Source organism: Artemia sp. Qi Xiang Cuo, chromosome 11 (genome assembly GCF_049724085.1).
Source record: "Artemia sp. Qi Xiang Cuo chromosome 11, ASM4972408v1, whole genome shotgun sequence".
Lineage (NCBI taxonomy): Eukaryota > Metazoa > Arthropoda > Branchiopoda > Anostraca > Artemiidae > Artemia > Artemia sp. Qi Xiang Cuo.
Genome location: NC_142804.1, coordinates 12,081,226 through 12,100,153, shown reverse-complemented (window position 1 = coordinate 12,100,153; position 18,928 = coordinate 12,081,226). Strand labels below are relative to the sequence as shown.

The following is an 18,928-nucleotide window of genomic DNA, read 5'->3' as shown; positions in this document are numbered from 1 at the left end:
TCTTGCAGAAAAAGAAACGTCAAAGGTTGCAGCATCTGCAAACTGCCAATACGGAGCCGGAAAAGAAGTCTCCATTGAAATAAAATTTGCGAATTGGCGGTACAGATTTGCAGAATCTGCCACATAGAGACTGGATTTAAGTGTTTTTAAGAATGACAAAAGTAAGTTTTTTAATATTTTTAACATTGTTTTTGGAATTTTCTTGTGTTTTCTTTTGAGTGAGCCTAACTGTAGACTTATACCCACATTTCAACAATTCCAGTTCTTTATTTACGCCAAAAGTAGTAAAAACAAATTGTAATATTAATAAAAAATTATTTACAATAGACAGTTTGAACACAAGGCAGATGACTGAAATATTAAGATAGAACGCTCAATACTTAATGTCATTAGATAAAAGACCTTGCAATTGTCCCAAAAAGCGCTAATGATCAAAATGGTACGCTTTTACAATTTTCATAAAGAAGTTTGGTTTAAAAAAAAATGTGATGATTCTTTTGCCCATTTAATTTTTTTGTTTGTGGATGTTAAAGGCTAGGCACACGTAGCTGATTTCGGGAACCGATTTCAGCAAGGGTATATTCCACGTCGGGTGATTATAAGTAATAATGCTAAGAGGTGAGGCTTAGTGACGTTTTTCAGTGATTAATCAACATTAATTACGATTAATTTACGATAGTCATTATATACGATTAATTACGTGCCTAAGACTCTAAAGCTCTTGTACATTCCTTGTCTAGAACTTAATTAATTTTGATTAATCACCGAAGAACGTCACTAAGCCCCGCCTCTGACCATCATTAATTAGAATCACTCGACGTGAATACACTCTTGCTGAAATCGGTTCCCGAAAGGAGCTACGTGTGCCTAGCCCTTTAGGGATTTTATTTGATTGCCTCGCACTGCCACATGAAGAAACAGAAGAACTTTTAGAATTTTGGACTGGGAGATAGTTAATATTATAGCCATGTCTTATCATTACAGTGCTCCTTCAAGTATGCCCAACCGTGACTTTTTATTGCGAGTATTTCAAAAGTAAGTTTTAGCTTTTTTTACTCTTCCTTGCTAATAATCTTTTAGGCTAAATGCATTGGAAATTATATAGGGTAGCCCACAGCTTTGGTTAGGCTATTTTTTGTTATTTTAGTTCGAAAGTCGCTCTTATTACCCAGTCATAATCAATTACTAACCACTTCAGTCCTCACTTTCCAGTCTATGTGAAGTGAAATATCTGATTCTTGATTCCATGAACTTGAATATCCTTCAAAACTGAAAACACCATAACAATTACGAAACCTGAAGCTATATACTATAGTTTATGCTACTTATAGTCAAAATCCAGGTATCCAGAAATATAGAATCTGTTGCTCAGAAAAAGTAGACCTAAAGTAAACTAAATGGTTAAATTTGTAGCTGACAACATAGGCCTAGCCTAATTTAGCTAGGATGAAAGTGATTTTGGTAAAGTTCTACAAAATCATATTATTGAGTTAGGACTAAAGTGAATACACCATTCAATGCCTTTTTTTATGCTGATTATGAATATAATAAACATTTCTATGAGAAATGAATTTCAGCCCCCCCCCCCCCGATATAGGCTATAACTAACCTAACCCTGAATTGGCATATATAGGGGGGGGCTGAAATTCATTTCCGATAGAAATGCTTATTATATTCGTAATTAGCATTAAAAAAGGCATCAAATGGTGTATATTCACTTTAGTCCTAACTCAATAATATGATTTTGTAGAACTTTACTGTGATTTTTATGTTGTCTTGTAATTAAATGGATTGCTTCTGGGGTAAATTACATTCTAAGCCCTTATAGGGCTAAAAGGGCTCAGGCAGCCCATAGGGTCAATATCTACCAAATCATATTATTGAGTTAGGAATAAAGTTAATACACCATTGGTTGCCTTTTTTTTTGGTTTTTAAAAATATAATAAGAATTTATTTCGTAATTTATTTTCAGCCCCCCCCCCTATATAGGCTATACCTAACCCAGCCTAACCAAACCCTGAATTGGCATATATAGGGGGGGGGGCTGAAATTCATTTCTGATAGAAATGTTTATTATATTCTTAATCAGCATAAAAAAAGGCATCGAATAGTGTATTCACTTTTGTCCTAACTCAATAATATGATTTGGTAGATATTGACCACCCATAGTTACCAAAAGTTGAAAAATGTGTTTTAGTAAAATTCTAGTTTAGCCACTTTTTAACATCTTAGAAAGGGGTTAGGTTAGAAAAATAAAACTCAGTAATGAATCCTTGGCCAAAAACATACTCTGGGAAGGTATTCCCAAGCTTCTATATTAACCCTCATCTGACTTCTAAGTCTTATAAATTTGTGTACAAAACATGTCTATAGCCTACCTATCAAAATTCTGACTAAACACTATTTTGCCTTAATTTTCAGTTATCAGTTTCTTTTTCTCTGGGTTTAGTTCTGAAGATTCAATTCCTGTTAGGCTATTTGAGAAGAATTTTAAGCCATATCAATAGGTTTGTTTCAAAATTTAGGAAATATATTTGCATATCTTTAGTATCTTATAAAATGGGATCAAGCAAAGTTGTGAAGCTGAACACAGTGTGTTGTACTTCATTTAAGCAGAAGATCTATTTTGCAAGGTTTCACTTTTATAAAACAAAGGTTTTTAGTGGTCATCAAAGGCCAAGGCCCTCTTTGAGAGAGAAGAAGTAGAGGTAGGTACTTCAAAATACGTTTCTGGGACATGGTTTAGTCTATTGATTTATCCATGAAAGTTCCATTTTCCTAACCCAACCTGCTTCCAAGATAGCAAAAAGTAGCTAAACTAGAATTTTACCTTTTCATTAGTCTTAATAGGCTAGTAAAATATTAGTATAAAAACAAATTCACAGACATTTGTAAAAAGAGCCAGAAACCTCTAAAAAAGACATTAGTTTTGCTGTGATTACCTTAAATCACACTTGCTAGCGATATGGACGAGTCCAGTGTACGCCAGTTAGTGATGATAGGGCCGCGGGACATCAGCTTCATCCCATTGTGTGAGCCATAGTTTGGTTTCCCATTCCTTATCGAGATTGGCTTTGAAACTGTCAACAGATGGTGAACTCACTGTCGTTTCGCTCAGATTGTTCCATAGGCTTATGATGCGGTTGGAGAAAAAATGGTTCCTCGTCCTTGTATTAGCACACTTCTAAAAAAGCTTTGCTGAATGACCCCTGGTTCTTGACAACTGGGCAGGCTAAAAGAGGTCCTTGTTGTCAGACTTGAGCAGTTTGTAGGTCATTATCATATCACCTCTTCGCCGACAGTATGTCAGAGTTGGTAGCTTAAGGCTCTGCAGTCGGCATTCATACTCTTTGTCTCTGAGCCCCTTTACGCATTTTGACGCCTGTCTTTGGACAGACTCGAGAGCCATCTGGTCTGTTTTATTAATTGGCGTGGCGACACACATTCCAAATTCTAATCTTGGTCTCACCAGGCTCTTGTAAAGTTTTGTGATTATTGCAGGGGATCTACTTGTCATTGTACGTTTGATGGGACCAAGAGTTTGGTTTGCCTTTGCTACTGCAGCTCGGGTGTGGCAGTTGAAATTAAGGTCTTCGTCTACAACGACCCCCAGATCTCTTTCAGAGTGATATGTCAGAAGACACAGATACTGTGTCCTGCAAAATCTGTTTCCATAGGTTGTCAACTTTTTGGCTGAAGAAGTGGCTTCTTTCTCTAGTGGTATGACATTGCTTAGAAATATTCTTTGGATTTCCTCTAGTTTTGTGATGTAAGGGGTAGGGTAAATAGATCAAGAATGGTATACTTAGATATAATCTTATAGGCTGGAGTAATATCTCCCCATTTTCTTCTATATGTAAGTGTAGAGAGTTTAAGATGGTACACACATTCTTCATAGGACATTTGCTACAATCTTCTGATCCATCTCAGTTGCTCTGTGCTTTACCTTTTCTAGGACTTCTCTGAAGAAGTGGCTTCTTTCTCTAGTGGTATGATATTGCTTAGAAAGTTTCTCTGGATTTCCTCTAGTCTTGTGATGCAAGGGGTAGGGCAAACAGATCAGGAATGGTGTACTTAGGTATAACTTTATAGGCTAGAATAATATCTCCCTGTTTTCTTCAATATGTAAGTGTAGAGAGTTTAAGATAGTGCACACATTCTTCATAGGACATTTGCTGCAATCTTCTGATCATCTCAGTTGCTCTGTGCTTTACCTTTTCCAGGACTTCTTTGTCTTTTGAAAAGGGGAGTGCCAAAGACATTCCAGCATACAGTTGCAGTTGAACCAGTGCCTTATACAGTTTCTTGAATGCTCAAAGGGACCAGGTTGATATTGTCCTTTTGATAATTTCAAGTGAGTGTAAGGCAGATGATAACATAATTTTGGCATAAGTGATGAAATTCAATCTGTCATTAATAATCACCTTAATCCATTTGAGAGCTTTAAGGTCCTCTGGACCTGTAGTGCTCTTAAGTTGACAACTCCCAATTGAACCTCCACTGCCTCTTCTTCCACTCCTTGTCAAGGTGGCATTTGAAAGACTGGATAGAGGGAGTGCTGACAGTTGAGTCCTTCAATTGATTCCAATGGTTTGTGACTCTTCTTGAAGTCTCAAAGACTTTAGCAAAGTCTAGCAAAACCATATTAACTGGGAGACTTTGGCCAAGGAGCTCAGTTATGTAATTACATGAGTCAATCAGATTTGTTTAAACTGATATACCTGGTCAGAATCCATTTGTTGTTTCAAAAGAAGCTTATCTGTGGCCAAATGTTTAACAACAGCAGCATTTTCAATATCTTCTAGGTGAGGTGCTTCAAGGAACTGTTTTGGGGCCTATACTCTTCAATGTCTATATTAACAATGCTTCAAAAAACATTACATATAAACTTAACCTGTATGTGGATGACTTGAAAGTTATTGGTCATATCAACAGACAGTACAGTCAGATCTATACAGCTTGTGCAAACTGGCCAATATATGGTAGGTCAAGTTTAATGTTGAAAGTGCAGGATTCTCTATTTTGGAAGAAATAACCCCAATGGCAATGCTCAATGTCATCAAATGCTTGTGTGAGACAACTGATTTCCAAGAGTACCTCAAAAAGAGATTTGGGGATTGTTGTGGATGAAGACCTTAAATTCAACTGCCACACCTAAGCTGCAGTAGCTGATGCTAACCAAACTTGGTATCACTAAGTGCACAACCACCAGTAGAACCCCAGAAATAGTTACTAAAATCTACAAGAGCTTTGTTAGACCAAGATTGGAGTTTGGAATGTGTGTTGCCATGCCAATTAATAGAACAGACCAGATGGTTCTTGAATCTGTCCAAAGATGGGTGATATTGACCTACAAGTTGCTCCAGTGTGACAACAAAGACTTGTTTGAGCCTGCCTTGTTGTCAAGTGCCAGAGGTCATTTAGTGAACTTGTTCTGTAAGCATGCCATGACAAGAAAAATAAACCATTTCTTCTACAACCACGTCTTAAGTCTGTGGAGCAGTCTAAGCAAGATGACAGTGGGATCAGCAACTGTCAACAGTTTCAAATAAAATTTTGACCAGAACTGGGAGACTTTTACCAAATGAAACCATCATTAAAACCACAGTATATATAATAGCAGTATGATCTTTCCCTATCTCACCCATTATAAAAACCTGGACTGAGGTGCAATTGCTCCAGAGAATGTATAAACTGGTATAGACATATATATATATATATATATATATATATATATATATATATATATATATATATATATATATATATATACTACAAAAACTTTACAAAAAAGAAAGTTTTTTTTAAAGAAAAGTAAAGGCCATATTAAACTTAAGATCAGTAGAAATAGAAGCCTACAATAACTCAAACTCAAAACGACCAGAAATTATTATTAAAGAATAAAAAAGGAAAAGAGAATAATTGGTATGGCTATAACACTGCATATAAATTTATATAAATGTGTATATAGTTTGCTGTAATAATGCAAAAGGTAAATATATCATTGGTTAAAGAACGGAAAGAAAGACAAAGAGTGAATTTACAATGATAATCAAGTTAAAAATAAGTTTTATTTGAAAAATGCCATAAAGCAATGACATTTGATTATGATATTTGGTGCTTTGCATTGGTATTTCAGTTTTAAAAGTTTTATCAATTTTCTTAAAACTCCCTAAGAATTTTACAAAAAACACTTCTTAACAGACTTTTGGTATTTTCTTGGATAGGGCTATTGTGGCAACTTTTACCCCAGCAACCAATAATTAGAACCCAAGTCCTAAAATTGGTCTCAATCAGGAACCCTTATTGCTATCTAAATTCACAAAATGCAAAGATTTTCAAACAGAGGTGTTTATTGTTTAAAGTTCAGGAAAGGTCTGCCCATTTCATATGAAAACATTGATTGAAAACGAAACTAGTCTTATCTAGAAAATAAATATTGTAGAAAATAAATATCACAACATGAAAAAAAAATGATAAACCATCCAGAGGGGGGCAAGGGGTGCCCCCCCTAAAGTAGTCTAAAGTAGTGTAATTTACCTAATTAATGCAAGTTTGCATTAATTAAACTTGCTCCTAATTTAAGTTTATCAGATCAACCTTTTTTGCGCCCCCCTTCCCCCCCCCACAAAAACAAAAAATTCCTGGATCCACCCCTGAAACCATCACACCTATTCCACCAGTTATTACAAGAAAAAAAAATTTCCTTATTTTCACAAATTTCATCAACCCCCCACCCCCTTTTTTTATATAATCCTACATAGGCCAATCAGTTGAGTCAACATTATATAAATAATAGATTAAGTCATAATTTGTATATAAATTAAGTCATACCTGTGAGATGGGACACTTGCAAACCACTTGGCCAGCTCACCAAGTTTTTTCTGCCCTCACAATTACAAATAATGCACTTTGTAACCATTTCTCATTGATTGACACATACACACTAACCCATAAGTGCAGAAATAAGTGGGAGGAGCTTTTTGTTTGCACCAAGAATGAAGAGCCAGCAATCATCTGCAGTAAACTTACTGCCTAATTATATAAAGTGTGATTAAAACTGTCAATAATTATCACATGAAACTGGTCAGGAATGACTTCAGAGCTAAATCATGCCATTGAAAGGTGCTTTCCAGCTCCCCCGCCCTCCCTTGGTGCATTCTCAGTGAAAAATACCCTGTTTTGGTAATTGTGTTGAAAAAAAATGTGAATTTATAAATAATATCCTAAAGTTTCAAATGTTGTCCCAATGTCTTTATAAAAGAACTCAAAGTTTAGTAAGCAGAAAGTAGACTCTTTTGCACAGACTTTAGGAAAGTGTCTGTTATTTTAGAATACAAGTTGTAAAGTGTTATATTTATTAGGTTAGATCATAGTAAATGAATGCATTTGAAATATATTACCTTGAATGAACAGATTTGTATATATATATTCAACCAATTTGTCAACCTACTTTTACTGACAACAACTATAGACAAATTGTCTCTGTTGGGGTCCTATTTAAGGACTCAAAATTGGCATTTTGACCCAAAATAGAATTAAGGGCTGCAAAGGAAGCATATAGTATGTTTGGAAAGAGTCTTCAGTGATGGGTTCTCCTTTTTATTAGCTAAGTAATGGAAAAAAGCTCAATATTTATCAAGAAAATTCCAAATTTGCCCCCCCCACCAATTTTGAAAAATATGTTCCCCCTCTAAACTTCTGTGAATTGATACCACTACTATCTCTACTGCTTTCTTCTTTCTGAGGCTTAAGAAACTGCATTAAAGGTAGTTCTATAAGCCTAGCCAATCTGTTTGATAATTAAAAAAATATCTACCTAAAAGTAAAAGCAACATTAAAACTTAAAATGAACAGAAATTAGCCCATATATCAGGGGGACTGCCCCTTCCTAAAATCTTGCTCTTTACACCAAAGTCATAAAGTTCTTCAAAATATTTCTCATTCAAATTCAATGGCCCATGTGTTCCAGGAGTGACTTAAGGAATTATGACGAAAAGTCAAACTTTACTGTACAGAGCAAAGCTTGAGGAAAGGTCCCCCTCATATACAGAATAATTGTTGTTTGTTTTAAGTTTTGATGTTGCTCCTTTTGTTTAGTTGAATTTTTTATTTATTTAAGTTCCCACTGTTTTTAAAGCATGACAGTAAATTCTTTTCTCCCATGGAAGATTACCCAGGAAACTTTCCTCCTCATGGAAAGTTACCTGCATGGAACTCCTCCCCTCCAAAAGATTATCTTTATTTCTCAATAACAAATGCTATACTTGAACAATGGGCAGATTGCATAACTTACAGCCCTGTCCCCAGGGACTATATGGGTATGTTGTCCCCCAAGGCATAGTTATTGGACATTTCAACGGTTTTGAATCAAATGGCTGTCTCAAAATTTTTATGGGATGTCTTTGGGGGGGGGAAGAGGTGTGGGCTAGTTGCTCTCCAAACTTATTGGTCCTTATTTTGCTGGACATTGGGATTTAAGGTACATTAAAGTAGAAGCTGAATTTTGCTGAAGAGAGTGATGGCTTTTCTTGTATTTCAAATTAAAAAGAATTAGCAAGGCCAGGAATGAAAAAGCCTCTCCTCCTCCACCCTCAGTACCAGCCTCAGACACTGAAAACTTTTGGATGTCCCAGGCCAATTGGTAATCCACATTTGCCAGTTATTCTCTACCATTTTCCTGAGAGACAATTAGTGTTGACAACATCCAGTGGTATTAAAATATGTTTTCTCTAGTCCTATGGAGCTTTCTGTCACCAAGATCATAGTATTTAGTGTGAGTAGTCTGATTTCAGTTAATTTTCAGATCGAATAACAGCCAGCACAACAGCACTGCCTTGGTAAAGAGCAATATTGGTTTAATATAATAGTTTTTTTCCATCAGACCACATTGTATTGAAGGAGTTGTTGTAGAAAGTTTGGAGTGGATATCCACTTTTGATTGGAAATTGAAATTTCTAGTGCCCTTTTGAGAATCAAAACTGTATGATTCAAAACAGAAAAGGGACATGTTTGATCCTATGCCTCCAAAAAGACTTAAGATATTGATGTGAAATGTACATGGAAAGTTGAACTACATCAAAACATACTTTGTGCAAGCAGGCTATCAAAAGGGCATATATGTAATAGCCCAAGATCAGAGTAGGATATTAAGTTTATACTTTCAGAGAAAGTCGAAAAGAGTGTAAAATTGAACCAAACGACACTTTGGGCGTCCAAAATTTGTCAATAGGACATATCTGCGATTTTTGAAAAACAGCTAAGTCTATTAATTGAAACTTTCAGGGTATGTTGGGATGAAGGTTGAACTAAATCAAAACAAATTATGTACATCCAGGTTGCCAAAAGCGTGTATCTGTAATATATCAGGAATAGCTATGGGTATTAAGTTGAAACTATAGGGAAAGGCTGGGGGATGCTAAACTAAATCAAATGACACTATATACATTCAAATGGTCAATATGTGCAATATCTTGGGTTCCTTCCATTAGCCAATAAATAAAATTGTCAATTTAAAACAAACAGTAATTAAGTAAAAAAAAACTTCTTCCAGAAGTAAAAAAAACTTCACCAAAGAAGTTTTTCAAATAAAAGTATAGCTGTAATAAGCTTAAGATGAACACAAATAAAGTTAAATAGTAATCAAAGTGTAAGACGAACATAAGTTATTATCACTAAATAAATGAAACCAAAAACAAACAGAAACTAAAATGAATAATCAAGTCAAACTTATGATGAGCAAAAACTACAGTACCACAAACAAGAGTAAGACTAACGCGTCCTGTGGATTCTAGACCAGATTGTCATTTGTGCTTTACTGAAAATAAAGCACTTTTTAAATATCTTCTCTTGTATGAGTGGCAACGCTATAGCGCGGCCTATAGTACAGGCCATATGGCTCCAATTTATTTTTTTCCCAGAGGCTTTTCATATGGAAGAGGTGATCCTATAAACTTCGGAGGGGAATCTTTTGATTGGAAATCGGAAGTTCTAGTGCCCCTTTTAAGAGTCAAAACTGATCGGTGGGCAACTAGCCCTTGCCCGCACTCCCTTTTTCCCAAATGCATCCGATAAACATTTTGAGATAGCCATTTTGTAAAAAATAGTTCAAAGATCAGATAACAAAAACTCCGGAGGCAACACAACCCCTCAGGGCCTGTGGGCAGGTGTTGTAAGTTATGCTCTGGGGGCATGTATGGTTCTTACAGAAAGGATGCTCGTATAAACTTCAGAGACAACTCATTTGATTAAAAATTGAAAGTTCTACTTCACTTTTTAAGAGTCAAAAGAGATTGGATGACAACTAGGCCTCCCCCTCCCATGCCCCTTTTCCGCAAACCCATCCAATAAAAATTTTAAGATAGCAATTTTGTTGACAATAGTTCAAACATCAAATAAAAATTTTAAGATAGCAATTTTGTTGACAATAGTTCAAACATCAAATAACAAAAACCGGGGTCAACACAAACCCCCAGATCCCTGGAGCAAGTGTTTTAAGTTATGCCCTGGGGACATTTAAGGTTTTTATGTAAGGGCTGATTGTATAAACGTCAGAGGTGGTTTTTTTTTATTGGAAATTGAAAACTCTAATTACCTTTTTATGAGTCAAAAAGGATAGGAGGGCATCTACCCTGCTTCCTCACACATACACACCCTCTTTTCTGCAAATGTGTCCATCAAAATTTTGAGATTTTCAGTTTGTTTGAAATAGTCCAATGATCAGATAAAAAAAATTTGGGGTTAACATACCCCTCCCCCTCTAGAGCATGGGGAAGGGTTGTAACTTATGCCCTGGGGCATATAAGGTTTTTATGGAAGAAGTGGTTGTATAAACCTTGGAGGGGACTCAGATAATTAGAAATTGAAGGTTCTAGTTCTCTTTTTAAGAGTTAAAAGTAATCCGATGGTAACTAGCCCCCCACCAACCCTCTTTTCCTAAAATGCGTTCAATCGAATTTTCTATATAGCCATTTTCTTCAAGATAGACCATAGATCATATAACTGATCGTTTTTTTCCATATAACTGATCATGTAAGGTTTTGATGGAAGGGATGATCGTATAAATTTTGGAGGCGGCTCATTCGATTTTAAAACGGAATTTCTAGTGCCCTTTTAAGATTCAAAAATGATCGGAGGGCAACTATGCCCTTCTCAAGGTCCTTTTTACCCAAATGCATCCAATTAAAATTTTGTGATAAGTCATTTTGTTCAAAATAGTTTAAAGTTCAAATAACAGGAACTCAGGGTCGATAATAAATAAATTGTAAAACGAGTGAAACTTAAATGAAAAATAAGGGTTTGAGGTTTTGCCTCCTTCTCTCACTGTAAAGGTCTAAAACCTACAGCGTCATTGACGCTTTACTGAAAAGGAATTATATTAAAAATATCTTCTTTTGTACTTATTACACCATTGAAAATTAACATAAAAATTGCAGTAAAAATTAAATTTTAAACTGATGAGCTTTCAGCAATTAATATCATTATATATCAAATATTCAGTTTAATTTTATTTGTTCTTTCCAAGGCTGTTCAAGAGAAAAATAGCTTTACTACAAACAAGAGTTTGGATACTGCGCCCTTCCCTAACTGTAAAAGTTTATGGCATACTGTGTCTTTGATGCTTCGCTAAAAACGTATTATTTTACAAATGTTTTCTTTTTCCAGTTATTATAGCATTGAAAATAAAATGGCAATGAAATACAGCCTTGAACTGATGATCTGTCAACAATTAATAGCATTATGTATTAAACATTCAGTTCGATTTTATTTGCACTTACTAAGACTGATCAAGACACGTATAGTTTTTGGTAAAGCGCCAATGACGCAGTAGGCTATAGACTTTTACAGTGAGAGAAGGAAGCAAAACCCAAACTCTTGATTCTAGTGATTTTTTTTTTTTTTTAAGCTTTATTTGCGTATTCAATTTAAGTTTCACTCGTTTTAAGATTTATTTAATCATTTATATTAGTACCTATTGCATGTTTGTTCGCTATAATTGTTTGTTTAATTTCTATTTGTTTTGGGTTTCATTTATGCTTCAATAGCAAAAAATTTTTTTTGTTCGTTTTAAGCTTGAGTTGATATTAAATTTAAGCTTTAAGCGTTTTAAGATTTATTTATTCATGTATATTAGTACCTGTTGTATGTTTTTTTGTTACTTTCTGTTCGTTTTGGGTTTCATTTATTCTTTAATAGTAATCTCTGGTCGGTTCGAGTTTGAGTTATTATAGGTTTTTATTTCTGCTGATCTTAAGTTTCATACGGCCTTTACTTTTATTTGAAAATCTTCTTTTTTGGATTTTTTTTTTAATAATAACATTCATAAATAACGTTTATTAACGTAAATAATAACGTTAATAAATCGAAAATTGTTGTGACTTCCTGTGACTAAGAAAGATTGGTTGAAAGAAAAAATTATTGCGCGAGATTTTCAAAACAAAAAGTCATGGACACAAATAGTCAACTGTAGTTTATTAATAGTTGCATGATTGATCTCGACTTGATTCTCAGTTTACTTCTCAGGTCAGTAGCGGGGTCTTTCACCACAGACATCTCTGGCTGACTATTTATTTGTATCCCTATTTTTTTGTGATGATCATGATGGAAATCGGTACCGAAAACTAGAAAATTTTCAAGTTTAAGTCGATATCGATTTCTTTTAAAATCGGTACTGATTTGGAAATAAGTTCTCAAAATCAGCTACGTGTGCCCATCCCTTTAGTTCATGTTTGCTCTTATCAGAGTTGACAAATACTGTAGTTACGTCATTGCGTTTCCCAAAATCAAATGCAATAGCGCCTTGTTCTACGTAGTATGAGTCACTTTTGGAATTATAATCCATTTATCATTGTCTAACTATCGTCGTATTTTTCATTTTTTAAGAATATTGATTATGGCTTCTTTTCGAAATTATATGGGGCTCCAAGAAATAAAAGAACGTTGGTATACCCCAGGTTTCATTTCTTCATACACAGTAATAATGGCGTCAGGGCAAAATGCGTTTTTCAAAATCTAGGAAGGGGCACTTTTATTTTTGTGAATGTTTTCAGTGAAACTCAAAAACCTCATTTTTCAGTTAAATTACCACAAAAATCTATTTTTCAAAATGCAGGAAGGAGCAAATGTCATCTGCCCCTAATTGACAGTACTTCATAGTATTAGGTCTATTTATCATCTTTCAATTTTGATATAATTGTTCATTTTAGTTTCCGTTCGTTTAGGTTTTGATTTATTTATTCACAATAATATCTGCTAGTTTTAAATTTGACTTGTAAGTTTGTATTTCTGCTCACCCAAGGTTTAATATCGCATTTACTTTTTTTCGACAAAGTTTTTGCTGACATTTTTTTAAATTAACGCTAAAAAATAGTGAGCATGTACATTTTACCTCTGCAATCAGTTGTCCTTTTTTCGTTTTTACTGCCCAGTTTTTCATCTAGCTGTAAAACATTATTTTTTTGTTTAGTTCATTTTTTTAGTTGTCCAAAAATAAAATTACTCGGATATCCATGAGGGGATGCCTACTTCCACAGATCGTTTACACCAGAGGGCGCGTGCTAGAAATATTCCATTTAGCTCGAAGAGGCGCAACGGAATAAGTAGTAATCCAATATGTGAATTAGAGTTCCAGCTTTCAGCTACCAGCTTCATAGTAACCGAATATAAAAGGAAATACATTCAAAAAGCTGTCAACTGAGATAAAGTTAAAAAATAGCATCAATATGACTAAAAAGTGCAGGGTATCAGTCTCAATAGTATATGCCCCTGTAGAACCGACAGCAGCTACCAGCTACCAGCTTCATAGTAACCGAATATAAAAGGAAATGCATTCAAAAAGCTGTCAACTGCGATAAAGTTAAAAAATAGCATCAATATGACCAAAAAGTGCAGGGTATCAGTCTCAATAGTATATGCCCCTGTAGAACCGACTGGTGGAGCGACACTTTTTTCCTTGCCCTTTCCTTCAGCTGTATGGATTGCTCTTGTCGCTTTGGATGGTCCTGGTCGTGTCCGGGAATTCTGTCCCATTTATTTGTTTATTTATTTTTTACCCACCAATGACAACAAGGTAAATAGCGGAGTATTATATAAGAGAAAAAAGACACAAACTAAGAAAAAAATATATACACTCGAGAAAAAAAAAAGAATAAGAAAAAAAACCAAAAACACACACACACAAACTACGAAAAAAATATACACTCAAGACCGTGAAACGGCGGCAGTTGGTTCTTTTTTATGGTTCTGGGCGTTTAATCCCCCTGAAAATACCCCCCATCGGAAAATATCCCTCTGCCGAAAATACATCCCCCCAGAAAATACCCCCCCACCGGAAAATACCCCCCGGTAAATACCCCCCCCCCCCCGTGGAAATTAAGGCTTTCCAAATTCGACAATTTTATTTGAGTTTTATTTATTTTTTTATTTCCGTAGGGGGAACGAATTTTGGTATTTGTATATTATGCGCCACTCACTCAAGTTTACGCTGTGTAAAATTCGAGAACACATCAGTTTTTTGTTACTTTTTTCGTTACTTTGGGCTATCGATTTGCATATTAGGGGAGGGGGGGAGGTAAAGTATAGCGGGTCTGCATGCAAAATGTGTTTGGTACAATTATTCTGCATATTAGATAGGTAGATAGAGAAGTGTATTTTAAAGCCAAATATACGGCCATGAACATAGTAAAATAACATGAATGAAAGGTTTATGTAAAATAACATAAACTTTGATCAGCGATCATCATAAAACACTTAAATGAAACACTAAATTTACGTAATAATAGTTCTTAATACTTCAAAATCCCCGGGTGAAGGACTGCAAGCTGTGAACTTCACCCATTGTTTACATATAGTATTGGTTATTGGGAAGTGACGTTTTCAGGGGGGATTTTTTCTGGTGGGGGGAGAGGGTCGGGGGAGGGCGTTACGTGGTAGGATCTTTCCATGGAGGAATTTTTCATGGGGGAAGATTTGTTCCTTGAAGGGGGCACTAGATTTCCCAGCATTATTTAAAATATGATCAGAAATTAAATTTAGAAAACTCAAGTTTTTTCAACTGAAAGTAAGCAGCAACATTAAAACTTAAAATGAACAGAAATTATTACGTATAAGAGGGGGTTCGCCTCCTCGTCAATGCCTCGCTCTTTACGCTTAAGTTTTTTTTAGTGCTTTCAAAAGAGCTATTTATAATAATTAAACGGCCTTTGTGATTCAGGGGTCATTCTTAAAGAATTGGAACAAAATTTGAACTTCAGCTTAAACAGCGAGGTATTGACGAGGGGGTGAACCCCCTGTTATACGTACTATTTTCTGTTCTTTTTAAGTTTTAATGTTGCTCCTTAATTTCAGTTGAAAAAAACTTTTTTTTTATATTTAATTTACATTAACCCTTGGTTTAGCTTCTCAGGTAGCACTCCAGCACAGTATTTCAAATATAAAATATATAATATAAGTATAAATATAATATAAAATATATGATATAAATATAATATAAAATATATTTCAACTGAAATAAGCACAGTATTAAAATATATAAAAATGATGATTTTACTATCAACATCCTTGCTTTTGTAATTGTTATCTTGTTTTTGTTCAAAAAATAAGACACCCCCCCCCCTCAAAAAAGGGTTTTTCCATCTTATCTTCCTAGCCCCTCGCCGCTAGAGTTAATTTCAATAAGCTTGCAGTTTACCACATAATTTAGCTAGGATGATAGTGAATATATTAGTTGGTACCTTTTCCTATGCTGTTTCATAATACAATTAAATAAAAAAAAATTTCAACTGAAAGTAAGGAGCAACATCAAAATTTAAACCGAACAGAAATTATTACGTATATGGGGGGGGGGGGGTTCATCTCCTAGTCAATACCTCGCTCTTTTCGCTAAAGTTCAAATTTTGTTTGAATCACAAATCCCTGAATCACAAAGGCCGTTTAATTTGAATAGATAGCTCTATTGAAAGTACCGAAAAAAAAACTTTAGCATAAAGAGCAAGGTATGGAATGAGGGGCGAAATCCCTCATATACGTAACAATTTCTGTTCATTTTAAGTTTTAATGTTGCTCCCTACTTTTAGTTGAAGAAAACTTGTTTTTTCTATTGAATTTCTGATAGTTTTTTAAATAGCGCTGATGAATCCGGCGCCGCCTTCAGAGAATTGTCCTGTCCACCATGGAAACTACCTACTTGAAAAGATACTCCCACGTAACCGCGTAACCACGTTTGTATACTTCCCAATAACCAATACTATATGTAAACAATGGGCAAAGTTCATAACTTGCAGCCCTTCCCCCAGGGTCTGTGAGGGATTAAATCGTCCTCTAAGACATAGTTATTAGTTTTTTGGACTATGCTAAGCAAAATGGCTATCTCAAAATTCTGATCCTGTGACTTTGAGAAAAAATGAGCGTGGGAGGGGGCCTAGTTGCACTCCAATTTTTTGGTCACGGAATAAGGGCACTAGAACTTTTAACTTCCGTTCGAATGAGCCCTCTTGCGACATTCTAGGACCGCTGGGTCAATACGTTCACCCCTTAGAGAAAAAAAAAATAATAATAAACACGCATCCTTGATCTTTCTTCGGGCAAAAAATACAAATTTCCACATTTTTGCCAATAGGAGCTTGAAACCTCTACAGTAGGATTCTCTGATACGTTGAATCTGATGGTGTGATTTTCATTAAGATTATATGTGCTTTAGGGAGTGTTTCTCCCTTTTTTCCAAACTAGGGCAAATATTCTCAGGCTCGTAACTTTTGATGGGTAATATTAAACTTGATGAAACTTATATATTTGAAATCAGCATAAAAATCCAATTCTTTTGATGTATCTACTGGTATCAAAATTCCTTTTTTTTATAGTTTCGGTTACTATTGAGTCGGGTCGCTCCTTACTTACAGTTCGTTACGAACTGTAACCCGTTTCATTGAATGTTTGAATTATGCGGGCTTATCTCGGTTTTGACAAGATTTCTGGAGAAACTAAATTTCAGCTTGGGGCGGGCAAACTGAGGTCTGGGGAAGGGCAAACTGAGGTCAGAGAGGGGTGGTTAATCCCCTCTGCCCCTTAACAAATTTTGCCCCTGCTTAAGTGGCTAAGAGGGCTCAAAACAGCCCGTAGTCCCCAAAAGTTTAAAAGTATGTTTCTAAATAAACTGGCTAGTGAGGAATTATTGATATTTGCAGCTTAATAAGGAAGAGTAATTATTTACTTTCCTTAATTTAATACAAAAATGCTATTTTGAATGGAAATTTGTCAAAAAACAAAAAAACACCTCAGTAATGACGTCAGTTTTGGTGTGATGTCATTTTTAAGGGGTTTCAGGCTCTTTTGAAAAAGTTCTGCAAATTTGTTTTCGTAATTACGTTTTATTGTTAAGACCAAGGAAAGTAATAATTACCATTCCTGAATCTGCTGCAAATTATTATTTTTCACTAGACAGTTTTTTTAAACATGCTTTTCTTTTGGCAACTATGGACTGTTTTACCTTTTGGGGCCCTATTAAGGAATCAAAATGGAATTTGTCCATGAAACAATTATTTACCTATGAAAGGGGATAAGAACAGGCATCAAGTGATTTATTCATTTTCATCCTAGCTACATTATGTTGTAAACTACAAATTTACCTTAATTTCTGGATATGCCCACTTCTTTTCACTGGCTTAGTGGGGTAAAAAGGTGATGGGTGAAAATCACGAGGCTGATAACGGCATTAAATGCAATAGCAAGAACATATCTGTTTACGCTGTATTTGCAACTAGTTCACATCATTTTATCCCAAAATGAAATTATTAGTTACCTTATGTCGGCGCAGTGGAAGAGTCTGAGTCTTTGAGCTTGAAAGATCACAGGTTCGGTCCCGAAAAGCACAAGGAAATGTTTGAATTTAACTAACTATCTCACAATTTTTTTCTTATTATTTCACAACAATTTTTTTCTTATTACTTATACTGGACAGATTTTGTAATAGTATGTTATATACCCTTATTCTGAGGTATATTTGTGTATATTTCCTTATGTATATTTGTGGTACACAATAAAAAGAACATTAAAATGTATTTTAGCTTTTCAATATGTTTATATATATATATATATATATATATATATATATATATATATATATATATATATATATATATATATATATATATATATATATATATATATATATATATATATATATCATGTATTTTAGATTTTCAATTACAATTTTTTCTTATTTCTTATGCTGGACAGATTTTGTAATAGTAAGTTATATAACCTTTTTTCGGGTATATTCGTGTATATTTCTTTTTGTATATTTATGATATACAATAAAAAGAATATTAACATGTATTTTAGCTTTTCAATATATTTTTACTGGTCGGGTCGTTTGCCTTTTATCAATTTTTTCAGTATCTTCCAGTAAAACTGTTTACCCCCGCCCCCGTAACTTAATACTTTAATACAATCAAAAGTCATCAGCGAAAATTTGTTGGTTTTATTGACAATATCGACAGCTACTAGTTAGAAACATACTAACTACAAAAATGGTGAAAACTGTCAAAATGAGTTCATTTCCGAATGTAGAAAGGCTATATCAAGGTATCAATAGCTTAGATTGTAAAACGGGCTAGCCCATCGATTCTTTGCCCCCTTAGATTTTCAAAGAAAATGTTTTGAGGAATACATTTATTGAAAATCCTTTTTGTATATTCAATGAAAAATTATAACTAAGTTTTATCTTTATTTTTTTCCGTAGGGGGAACGAATTTTGGTACTTGTTTCTTATGCGCCACTCACTCAAGCTACGCTGTGTAAAATTCGAGAACACACCAGTTTTTTTATTAGTTTTTTCGTTACTTTAGAAATAAATTCGGGCTATAGATTTGCATATTAGGGGGGAGGTAAAAGTATAGCGGGTCAGCATGTAAAATGTGTTTGGTACAATTAT

At 34.6% G+C, this 18,928-nt stretch overlaps 1 protein-coding gene across 2 annotated transcripts in view; it reads left to right on the top strand.

Moving 5' to 3' along the window:
- The first annotated feature begins 871 nt into the window (after positions 1–871).
- LOC148946640 (programmed cell death protein 6-like) overlaps positions 872–18,928 on the top strand; it is a 51,634-nt gene continuing 33,577 nt past the window's right edge. Inside the window, exon 1 of one of the 2 annotated variants that reach the window (XM_089097068.1) lies at positions 872–1,035. In XM_089097068.1, coding sequence (XP_088953194.1) covers positions 968–1,035 — 68 coding nt within the window. In that variant the 5' untranslated portion in view covers positions 872–967. The remainder of the gene's footprint in view (positions 1,036–18,928) is intronic. The other variant, XM_089097067.1, reaches the window with a different exon arrangement.